Genomic DNA, 12,034 nt, shown 5'->3' on the forward strand with positions numbered 1-12,034 from the left:
CCTGGGAAGAGGTCTGAACTCACCCAGGATGTAGCCTGCGGTCCAGCAGCCTTTGCTGACCAGCCCTTGCAAGAACCGGAGGATGACTATCCACAAGTAGGTGGGCACGAAGACCAGAAGGATTCCACAGACAACGTTTGCAAGAATTGTACTTAAGAGGCAACATTTACGACCAAACCTGGATTGGAAGATAATATGTGTAAAGCAAAACACTACTCATGAAAACACAAGTGTTTTAAACTAGTAAGAGCTTTGTGCATCTTTGAAAATAAAACAAAACAATCCAACTTTGCTATACAAGGGATAGATACATACTGAGTTTTATTCTTAGCCCATTACTCACTCATCTGCCTTTCTGTTCCCTGAAAAATTACTGTGCCAAACGTTCTGCCAAGTGTTCTCACAACAGCTTTCAGGTAAAAGAAAAATTTCCCAAGTTAAAGAACAGTAGTCCCATGTTTACATTTATTTGGACTGTGACTGTTATGCCTGAATTTCAGAACAGGCAGCATAGCAATTTACTTTTTTTTTTTTATAATGAGGGTGAAAAATAAATATGGGTTAATATTATGATTCTGATACGTCTGCGTGCACCAGATTTATAAAAGAGCCATATACCACAACCTTAATCTCCAAAAATCTAATATGTATGGAACTTGTTGCAAGTGGGCTGCATTTCACAGCTGGAGCAACTCAGAGCCTGCTGTACTAACAGTCCTAGGCAGGAGGGGAATAAGAGCAGGGGGGCAAAGGCCTTCAAACACTGCCATCTGTTTCCTTTAAACCCCAACCACCTGGGCTAGGGCAGCTGTCCCTGCTGGCTCTGAACAGAGAGTTGAAGATGCCGGGACACAGGGATTTCTGCTTTTTCATAGTGACTGCTGCTGTACCTATCTGGCCATCTCTGTCTCTGCTATTTCAAAGCTTCTCCAAAGGAAGCAAGATGTTTCCAAGCTACAGCCATGCACAGTGTGACAGATCAAGTGGGGGCTCCAAACCGGCGTTTCCAAGCTCCAGTTAACACACTGGGGCACTGGTGCAGCACAGTAGGGTGTTTGGGGTGTTCAGTCCCAAAATAGTCCTCGTGGGCTCTGCAGCACTTGCCAAGCAGGAGATTTGTGCAAAACACCAGGTATGCCCTAAGAGACAGAGTATTTGCTCCTCATACCATGACTGAACATCCAGGCAGCTGACTTTATTTTGATAAGAGCAGAGATGACAGCAGTTGCACAACCTTTCTCTGCCTTTATCTAAGCCCAGCTGCTGAACACTGATAAGGGAGGTCAGAGGGTTTTGCTGTCAGCCCGCACATACCTGTCTGCTATGTAGCCAATGTTTATGGAGCCAATAAAAAACCCAGCGTTCACAGAAGACTGAAAGAGGTCCAGCTTCCAGGAGTCCTCACACACCAGGTTGAACTAAAGGAGCAACCACAGTTAGAAACAAGAGAGTGAAACAAGGAGCTGGCTCACATCCACAAGTTTCCTTCACTTCAGTTAAAGATTTAAACTTGTTTCTGGGTCAATGACCATTTTATCAGCACCCAGAAACCCCACTGACTTAGTTAATTGTCCAACATTAAAAACAGGATCAAGCCCTTGAGCAGTTTTCTGGTATTTCCCATTCACATCTCATCTCTCATTACTGGAAAGAACATAACTGAGTTACTACCTGCCAAGACAGGGCCTCTAATTTTTGTCAGGCCTCGTTGATCAAATCAGCATGGACATGGTGACCACCCTTGGCTTTTCAAACAGCTTTTTTTGTGGCTGATGGTCAACACTTCTAAGCAGTTCTGGTTGCCTCAGGTAGGGCCTGCAGACCCCTCAGGACTAAGGGCGATGACTTCACTAAAGGTACCCTAGACACTTGAAGAAGCCTGCCTTGTCCCACTTCCCATGTGGCACCAGCTCCCTGAAGTAAGGTGGGTGGAGGTATATGCACCTGCCCTTGAGGACACAGCATTTTCTCTCTGCTCTGGCCTTTTGCTCAACTAAATTGTCCTACAGCCTAACAGGTCCAGAGACCGGGTATTTTGTATCTAGGGCTAGGCTTTATACCACATGGGTAGCACATATATTTGCCATCTGGCCTTAGTTCTCTTATCTTAAGCAGATATACATAAGAGCTACTGGAGTTATTTTAAAAAGCTGTCCTAACATGACTGAGAATCCTTTCCCATACTACTGGTAGCTGGGTTTATTTAAAGCTATGCATCTTTAATCAACATAGAATCAGAAACTCCTCCTGATGCTCTGTGGGGCTTCCCATGAGGATGTTCTTCCACACGAGGATATTCTTCCATGTGTAAATTTTTTCCTTTGAGCAGATTAACATGCTCTACTCTGCGCTATTCTTTCCCTCGCTTAGCTGCCAGAACAAGGGACAACGTAACAGAGCCTGAGAGCCTTCACGGAAATAGTCACATCCAGAAGAAAAACACATTGACAAAACGCACAGAGATGTGTGTGACATTTCTGGTGATCCTATGAAGGAAGCAGCCTTACACCCCCTCAGAAGAAAAGGGAAGATGACTGATTTGGGAGTGTGACTGCATGAATCCATATAGACTGCAAGTTTTCAGCTTCCCACAATCTCAAGAAATCATGGTGGGGGCATCTGGACCACAGCATCTGCTGGAGCCTTTTGCAGCAAGATGTGCCTGCTGCGCTGCAGCTTTGTATAAGTTCTGGGTCACCCTCTGCTTGAGGTTTCTCCCTTCTCACTTGAAGTTAACACAGTCCATAACTTTGCTGAAAGAAGTACACTTACAGTACACCACCTAAAATCTAGGTCCAACCTCTTAGAAAACTATAACTGCTGAAGTTGCTAGAGCACAGAATTTACCTGTTCCTGTGTTTGTGTTAGATATGGGGGAAAGAATCCCAACTTCCACCATCTCTAAAACTTTGGTGGAATTTTCTATGACAAAATCAGGTTTGTCATCCCAGACACTGATTTGTTTTTAAAGTTGAGCACCTAAAAGCCTAAAGTATCTCAAGTAGCTTAAATACCATTTTCAGTTTATTCCCATGTCTTCTGACAACACAAAACAGCTGTCAGATTTTCTGCAATTTATTCCTGAATTAAGCTGTTTAATTGTAGGAGGTGATTACCTTCCCCCCACCACCACCCACAGTCATTTAACCACATTCAAAACAAACTTTAGAGGACTTTCTTCATTAAAAAAAAAAAAAAAAAAAAAAAAAGAGAGAGAGAGAGAGAAGAAATCAAGACGTTCACACTTGGGCACTTATCCCAGGAAGATGGGGAGGTCTGTGCAGCGCACCCGCTCAGGGACAGGCCAGTTTTGTTTGCAGTGCTGCAAGGCGCTGCTCCCCCACGGGCACTGTTTACACACCTCCACCAATCCCACCTCTCGTGCGACGGGAGTTTCATGCAGAACTGGACTTTATCTACCTGGGGATTTATTTGCCGAAATATGCTTTGCTCCCCAGCTGGAGATATAAGCCTCCCGAGCAGCCAGGGCAATGCTTCACAGCGAGGACAGCTCGCAGCCAGAGGATCCCCTCGTCCAGGTAAGCAGGCGGCATTTTCACACAGCCTAAGATACACCAACCCTCTCCCACGTCCCTCAGCTTGTCTGTAACTGAGGTGGCAATGGAAGGGAGATATTTGTTTTTACCTCAGTCACGAGAGAGGTCCCCAGGGAGTCGTAGACCCAGCCGTCCTGGCAGGGACCAAGGGGGACAGCGCTCCGGTTGCCCACGAGGCTGCCGAGGGGGTCGGTGCAGCTGATACCTGTCGCATTCCAGTCTACCTCGTACCTCCTGCAGCGGCTGCTGAAACTGGTCCCATGGCCACCCCAGTTGGGAACCGTGTGATTCAGCTGCTCCTCCAGGCTCCAGCCACACCGCTGGCTCAGCTCAGCCACCCCGGGGCTGAAGCAGCGATGCTCAGGGGTGAACCCGAAGAAGACAACACCCACATACACCGGGGTGAAGGCGGCAGAAAGCAAACACAGGACAAAGAAGGTTTGCTTCTGGAACCTGTCAAATTCTCCAACGCTCTCCAAAATGTCATCTAGGGTTGGCATTTTGGCATCAAAACCACCCCAAAAACCTCATCTAGGTCTTCTCTGCAGCACTGATATATTTAGTTGGCAGCAAAGCTATTTAAGTAACAAAGACATTTGACCAAAAGTCAAGACTAACTCCATAAATTATTAAACTACATGTTGCAAGCTTTATTTTTTAGGTTTCATTTGAAATCAGACCTTTATTCACTCAGGGAGAATTTGCATTTAACCCCTAATCAGAGCATATATGTTCCTTTTCTCCAGAAAAGCCCCCAATAGCCACAGCACTTCGGGTTGGTTGGTTGTGGGGTTTTTTCTATTAGCCAAACCAGCTCCTCAAAGAGGTGTTTTAAGGAGCATGTGTAGATGGAAAATTCCACCAGTGTGCAAGAAAATGAAAAGTTTAGTGTAGCAGTTGCTGGGCACCACACGTGAGCAACGCTTATCAATTAGGTTCTATAAAGAACAGGCAAGTACACCGTGAAATGGAAGTGCGTCTACACGTAATGGTAAAGGAAGAGCTTTCCCGCAAACTCCAGTATCATGTATGTTCCACCCCTGCCAGTCACCCTCACACTCCACACTTCTCCATTTGCAAGGAAAACCTCTCACGCTTACATCAGGGAACACAATTTTCACCTGACCATATTTTTGCAGTGATAAAAAAAAAACTATTACAAAAAAATTCACTAAGGAATTACACACTGGGAATAACTTTGGGAAGCCGTAATATAAAATACTTACGGCAAAATCAGCTATTTCTTACTGTGGAAGACCTGTAAGACTTTAGGTAGAATTCATGGCAGGGCAACTCCACAAAAAATCCAGTTATATGGATAACCAATATATATCCAATGATACCTCCTGCTGTTTATGGATAGATACCTGCTACTCCAACACCTTTTGCTAACAACATCTGCTTCCATCAGAAAGAAAAGCATAAGTGAAGGCAACATTTTAAAGATGGAAAAAAGTGAAAAGTGGTCTGAAAAGTGACTTGCATGGTTTAGGCAACTGGGAAAAAAAAAATGAAAGGCCTCCTCTAAATACATTCAAAAAAATAAACCAGCTTAGAAGGCCATTCTGGCCCAGAAACAGAACCAGTTCTTCACCTGGTCTCGCTGCCCGTCAGAGCAACAGTGGCCTGACCAGCTCTGAAAGCCGCTTTGTGAAGCATCACCCCAAGATCATTCCCTGCATCACACAGACTTGCCCCCTCCCTCTCCTACCTCCTCTTCTCAGGCAGGAAGAGCTGAAGCAATGTAACACAAACTCCTCTCCTGCAGCCACTTACAGCTGTGTTACCCCGAACCCAGCACACCACCCCTCCACACCAGATATTGCCACCGTGGCTGCAGGGGCTCCACATGGAGCTGGAGAGGGGGACACACTCAGGTCCCTTCGCTCCTAGCTGTTTTGTTGAATCAGTTGGTAATGGCATGCATAAGTTCCACGTGAACTAAAAAAAAAAAGTTTGATCCAGACTGGGCCCCTTTTTCCTGGTTTCACACTGCCCTCTCTGCAGTCCAGACAGGGGCCGGGTGGCACTGTGCCGTGGGGGTGGCTGTCTTGGGGGCTTGCTTCCCAGGGAGTCACGCTGTTGACCAGCAGGGTTTCTGCTCCCAGCCCAGCCACTTGTACATACATCTCTGGTCCCCACTATTCTCACAACACTTTCCTCCCTGGGGTTAAGCAGGATATTCTACTGGAAAATCAGTTGGGTGAAGCTAGTCGTGCATCCAGCTCTGAACAAGGTAAGACTCAGCCAGCCCACCTACAAATACCTCGACAAAAAGCGGGTAATAGTTGCAAGACTGGGCACTGAAGTCATGCACCGCTATCAGCTGCATATCAGCAATATATCATTAACGTCGCTCAGACAAGCGCCCCAGGCAGAGTACCTGTGTTCTACCTAAGCCTCACTATGCACAGCCACAATGAAGAGACCACGCAGTGTTATGCCTTAATACATGGGAAGTCATTTCACACAGCGGTTCATGGATCAAACAACTCCAAGAAGCCAGCCTTAAAGGCCTGGGGACGGGAAGCAGCATTCTTCAACATTCATTGACAGAACTGTTGTAATGGTAACTGCCAGTATTAAAAACACACTGTCGAGCCTCTCATTCCCCAAAATTACCTTAATGCTAAATATAAAAAATGCAGCTTTTAAGTATGACAAGATACAGCTTTAACCAAACAGATTTACAGCTTCACTGGTAACAATACAAGAGAAAGAAAACCCGAGTCTGACAAGAGAAAGAATACACCACCAGGGCTTACCTATAGATTCTGATCTTTGTCATCAAACATTGTTTCTCATTTTGAGTGATGCAACTAAGATATTAGCTACCACAGCAAAAGAGGGTATCACCAGGCTAATGAGCAACACTGCAGACTAGTGTAAGGAAGATTCCAGACTTGAGATGTGGGATTTGGAATATCCACTTCATATCTTTTATTGAAATTGCTGAATAGTTTATATTACACTATTTTGATTCAAAATGGAGTTTTTATAAAAAGAAACCATTGTTGAAACTGAGTAAGCCAGCCAAAAGGAACAATGAAAAGTTTCAAAAAATTCTGACCAATGTGTGTATTTGTATGATGCTTTGAAACCCTACCATTGCTCATAATTTAATTTAGGAAACACCTAGAGAAGAGCAAGACTGCTAGAGGAAATTTGACTTGCATTCATTGCCAGCAACATTTCAAATCAATGACCATGGCCAGGACCATAGCATAAGAGCTAGAACTTAAGCTATCAGAAAAACATCGGCCCAAGTTTTCTTTCGTGTAACTAATACTAGAGAGGTATTGTGCTGACCAGGGCTCCTCTAGTTGTTGGGCTTTTCTTGGTGATGACAAACTGGGCAGTGCAGATTGTATGATAGGAATTCTGCCTCTACATCCTTCAAAACTCTGGTTCTCTGTGCAGTCGGCCTAGTCCAGCCATAATCTAGGAAAAAAGAATCTTTGGGTGCTTGTCAGCTGCTTAGGCAAATACTGATGAAGTCAGTCATATGACCAGTACCAAAAAAATATCATGCAAAGAACAGCAACCATTTCAGGCTAAAGCTATACAGTTGTACCTTTCAGTCAATACCTCTGAACCAATGATCTGTTTAAATTAGAATGGATATTCAAATTCACAGGATAAATTAGACCAGTTCCAAAATTTACATCAAATCATCCCAACACACAAAAGTTACATTTTTTTCCTTGTCTTACGATGGGTGAACCCATAGAATAATACCCTGCCGGCAGGAAGAACACGTTGCTATTAAGCAAACCTGAGTAGTGAGGATCAATAAATACAAGGAGATAAAATGCTAGTAGTCAGATAACTTGAGTCTCAGGAGCCAGGGGCTTCATTGAGCCTTAATCCTTGCCTTTCAAAGGTTTCTCTTTTTTAAGCAAGTGTTTACCATCTACGCTGAGGCTTAAAAAAAAAAAAGTGTCCTGGCTACAGAGAGTCAAATAACTCAGCCAACCGGATGTTAGAAATCCAGTCATTACTGAACAGATCATTGTAAACAACCAAGAAATCTTTCTCTTCTTCCCTTTTCAATGGTTTCTTGTTAAAGGCAAAAATTCAGAAAAATCTTTCAGGCTGAAGTCCTCATATTTGGTTGGAAATGTTGTCCCGTTATATATAATCTCTCTATATATATTTGATTAGGCACAAGAGGGGTTATTAAACATTCAACAAGTCCTCATCACTATCATCATGAAACGATACTGTATTTGTAGAGTTCTGTGCCTGCTGCTGGCCTGGCTTGGCTTTTGCTTTTCTTTCCTTTCCCCCATTCAGCAAATAAGCTTTGTCATCACTTCCAAGACTGGGTGGCTTCTTTTGTGAGTGCTTGCTCTTGTCTAGTCCTCTTCCTGTCTGAATCTTTACATCTGGAATGGTTAACACTTCATCCTCACTGTCCAGGTCATCCACATGGAGAGAGGTAAAGGCTTCAGACGTAACAGACTTGGTAGTAATGTGACCATTCTCCTGCCCTCCTTTTGCTGTTCTTTGATTCGGTGCTGCGACTTCCTCCATAAGCCACTCTGTTTCATTCTCATTAGCTTCTTCTTCACTGTTTATCTGCAAGAAAAAAAAACAATGCAAGAGGAGACTGCATACACCACTCTAGACTCTGCCACACGCGGATCTCCCCCAGTTGTCAGACCACCACACCACACGTGGCCTTGGGTTTAACTCAGTCATAAGACAGTAATACTGCAATAGCATGCTGTTACTATAACTTTTCACTATGTCTGAAATGGACTTTTCTCTTCCTCTATATTTATGTGTTATTTGGCTATTTATGGATGGCTCTTCATTTCCCATTTCACATCTTCCTTTCCCATTTCACAATATAAATGTGGATATCTCAACTATGTGGCTTTCCTGAAGCCATACTGTATGGCTTTCATGCACCGAGAGAACTAGGCATTAAGGGGGTTTGTTTATTAATAAAGAGCTTCATATTAATAAAACCTAACAAAAAACAAAACTTGATTTTGCCACCATATTACCTTTGTGTATTTGTAGGAAACACCAGATGTTCTTCTGCAGCAGTTCGTTATCTTGTTTATTACAATTTCCCTAAAGAATAGGAAGAATATTAGCCCACATTTTCCTTCACTGGACTTTTATCAACATAAAGAATTTCACCAAGCAAGCCGCATTCTATCGCATAGCGACACTTAACCCTGAACTACTCTAACAAAATCTTCCCCCTTACCACAGCTTCAGAGTGACCATTCTGGAACACCTCTGGCCTTTATGCTTAAGGGAAAAAAAAACACAAAAAACACAACCGAAGTTGTCCGAAAAGCAGAAAATCAGCAGAACTTGTACTTGTTCCCTGCTGCAGCTGTATGGTTCCAGTTTGACAGCATAAAAGGAGAGGGATTTGTCACATTGTTTTATCCTCCTTATTTAGCAGTTGTCCACAACAGAGACTTGCCCAATTCAGCCGTGCACTCCAGCCTTCTTTACACGGACCTCCAGACAGTAACGGGGAATTAAAAAAAACCCAGTGTTTTGACAGCTGATGCTGCCAATTGAAAATCAGAACTTAAATCTCTGAAGTTCACTACTTCCCTTTCCCTGAGGAAACAAAGTTCTACTAAAGAAACTTCTAAAGCCTCTCAATCATTTCTTACCTCCTCTCTTTTTTGTAGAACAGCAAGATTATTAGGCATGCCGTGAGAACAACCAGGAGGACACTCAGCACAGCACCAACAGCCTGACTTCTCCTTGAAAGGCCTTTATGTACTTGGGCCTCCTGATCAGTCTGGTGCTCATTGTTTCCTGGGTCATTGGTTGATCTAATAACATCAATTGGGAATAAAAGGATGAGTAAGACCTATTAAGCAGTCACAAACTGGATTAGAAACAGCAGACTCAAAGAAATTAAACATGCCACACCATCCTGTCAGTCCTACCTGTCAACTATAAAGAACTGAGTTCAGGGGATTTCATTCTAAGTAAAAATCACTGAAAAAATAAAAGTGTATGTACTGTGCCTATATCCTGGTATGTTTTCGAAGAGTGCGTAAAACTGATTACAGTCAAGACTGAAGTGCATGATTAAGCACTCTAGAGCTTACACAGCAGCAGCTATCCACACAAAGCTGCTATTTTAGAACTAAACCTGTACCTCAGCAGCCTGCAAAAGCTGTAACAATTATTTACCTTCCAGCTGACTACGGCACTACACAGACCGCAATAGCTAATTGCCTGCTTAAGTCAGAATAAGCAGTTCTCCTGTGTTTTCAAGCTAGCAGCTAGAAAGTGAACAGCCCTAGAAGCAGTCACACCATTCTTCGCAGTGAGGCTGCCCATGTGTCAAGAATGCTGGTAAGCACCTAGATAGAGTCACTCTGCTTTTAACACTGTCACCTCATTACTCCTCTTTGGCTCTGTTGATAAGCTGATCATAATTAATTGCAGAAATATCTCATTATTCCTTTAAGACCTGTAATGATTTTCACTCCAGCCTAAAGAAGTAGGCAGATAGAGGGGAAGGCCAGTCTTGGCTGTGGGTTTAAAGTTTTCCAGACAGTAAGGTAAGAAGGACAAAAAACCTTACCCAAGTACTGGTTACTCCTCCCAGCAACATGAAACAGCATGTTCTGTTAGCTACAGTAGGTTTTACTTAGTGAGAACAATAGTATTAAATTCCACCATGACTCTCCATTTCCCGTGCAAACTAGCAGCTTTAGGTCCAGATCAATTTGGCAAGCTTTTTAGCGGTTGTGTGCCAAATATTACATACACAAACACCAGTTCCATCTGCCCATGAGCCTACTGCTTTTTTAGCTTTCCATTTTTTCCACAATCACTGTGATAAACAAATACAAGAAAGCCTTTAGCTGAGAAGTGGTGACAAGAGCTGCTTTCAGAAAATGGTTAACTACTCACATTAACGGACACACAGCAGCTGTGTACCAGGTAAATAAATACTGGCAATCTGCTGTCTCATGAACGAATTCGGGGATGCCTTCCTTTACTTGTGGACTGCAGTGGAAGAAAACGGTTGAAGACACAAACTTTGATTTATCTTTACCACATCTGGAGTCTGATGAAAATATGACATCCAAGTCGTCATCTACAACGAGAAGAAAACCTTATAGTTTACTACTTCCTTAAAAACACACTATTAACACCAGACCCTGGAAAGTTATGTATTTGTTCTACAGTGACAGCTTACACTTTGCAGTATCTGCAGGTGAGCTTATACTTTCACGTAGCTGATCCTATTAGTTGCTATGGAACAGTGGGCTAAGGTCTTCACAAGAAAAAGTAGCTAGATAAAGGAGACCACTGCTTATGCAGCACACGCACACAGGAAAACAGAAGATCAAGTCTTCTATCTTGCATTGTTTTACCAAAGTCTTTCAACAAGTGTCAAGCCCAAACCCTATACGGCCACACTTGCAACTGAGCTTACACAATAAGTAAAGAAAACAACCTAAATTCTGCTAAACAGACTAATGGGTTAGTACAGATGTGTGAAACAAGAACCATTTTCTGAAGAAGCAATTCACGCAGAGTATCAAGCAATTCTGGCTATTGAGCAAGTACTTACCCTTAACATAATATTTAGCTTTTCTGGCAGAACCAATTCTCCGAAAGCGACGTTCATTCGTTTTAACCTGGCAGATGTTTGCTCCAGAGCATTCTGGGAAACTTGAGTTTCTTATACCAGAAAGTTGAATTTCATATATATATTTATCGCCATTTGTCCGTATGTCACCAGAAGCCGTGTACAACCTGAGGAAACAGTGGGCAGGTCCATCCTTAGGTCTAAACTCACAGATTTATATGTTATTCCCAAGACATAAGACTGGCAACAACAGCAGCTGCTACCACTGGTTGATTCTAGAGCAAGTTGGAGTGACTGATTCAGCAACCTGTAAAGATGCAGGACTGAGGCTTCCTCCCTGAACATTACAAATAAGGATTAGATTTAGCACAAATATAATCTTTCTAAGAAGCACAAAAAGCAAACTGTTCTAGTTATATTACCCTCAATGGCTGTATAAACATGTAAATACCTCCAAAGGATTGAGATAAACTGGAGACAAAAGCACGAGCCAGCAGCTCATACACAAGTTAGCCTACTGACCATAAAAATCATATTCTGTGCTCTGTAGCTGTGATAAATAGCATAGCTTAGCTGTCTTCTCCAGAAGGGTCTAGTTCTACCATAAGTGTTACCTAAGTACTATTTACCATTGTATCCTTTCACACTGCTGGTCAAAGTGAGAATGCTCTGAGATTCATAGTTATTTGTTCTAGCCACCTGCTCAAAGGCTGAGGTTACTCAAATATGACTTGCCTTTAATCTCACTATTACACCAAGTTTTATTTTTGTCCTGACTTCCTCTCCTCCTTCATCCAGGCCTGTTTGACTTTTGTTTTTTTCTTTATACTTGTAATGCTATCACCATGTCTGCACAGCAGGTTTATTCACAACACCTCAGTTA

General features: G+C 42.9%; 2 protein-coding genes across 2 annotated transcripts in view; both read right to left on the reverse strand.

Annotated features, from left to right (window-relative positions):
- The window catches only part of LOC104295736 (solute carrier family 22 member 2-like), an 11,510-nt gene extending 7,453 nt beyond the window's left edge, over window positions 1-4,057 (reverse strand). Inside the window, exons 1-3 of the mRNA XM_009895515.1 lie at window positions 3,647-4,057; window positions 1,315-1,418; window positions 24-178 (exon numbers count right to left, since the gene is read on the reverse strand). Coding sequence (XP_009893817.1) covers window positions 24-178; window positions 1,315-1,418; window positions 3,647-4,057 — 670 coding nt within the window. The remainder of the gene's footprint in view (window positions 1-23; window positions 179-1,314; window positions 1,419-3,646) is intronic.
- Window positions 4,058-6,473: 2,416 nt separating this feature from the next.
- Window positions 6,474-12,034, reverse strand: part of IGF2R (insulin-like growth factor 2 receptor) — a 54,447-nt gene continuing 48,886 nt past the window's right edge. Inside the window, exons 44-48 of the mRNA XM_009895535.1 lie at window positions 11,134-11,318; window positions 10,467-10,653; window positions 9,206-9,370; window positions 8,573-8,642; window positions 6,474-8,138 (exon numbers count right to left, since the gene is read on the reverse strand). Coding sequence (XP_009893837.1) covers window positions 7,737-8,138; window positions 8,573-8,642; window positions 9,206-9,370; window positions 10,467-10,653; window positions 11,134-11,318 — 1,009 coding nt within the window. The 3' untranslated portion in view covers window positions 6,474-7,736. The remainder of the gene's footprint in view (window positions 8,139-8,572; window positions 8,643-9,205; window positions 9,371-10,466; window positions 10,654-11,133; window positions 11,319-12,034) is intronic.

Source organism: Charadrius vociferus, unplaced genomic scaffold, assembly GCF_000708025.1.
Source record: "Charadrius vociferus isolate BGI_N301 unplaced genomic scaffold, ASM70802v2 scaffold142, whole genome shotgun sequence".
NCBI classification, from domain to species: domain Eukaryota; kingdom Metazoa; phylum Chordata; class Aves; order Charadriiformes; family Charadriidae; genus Charadrius; species Charadrius vociferus.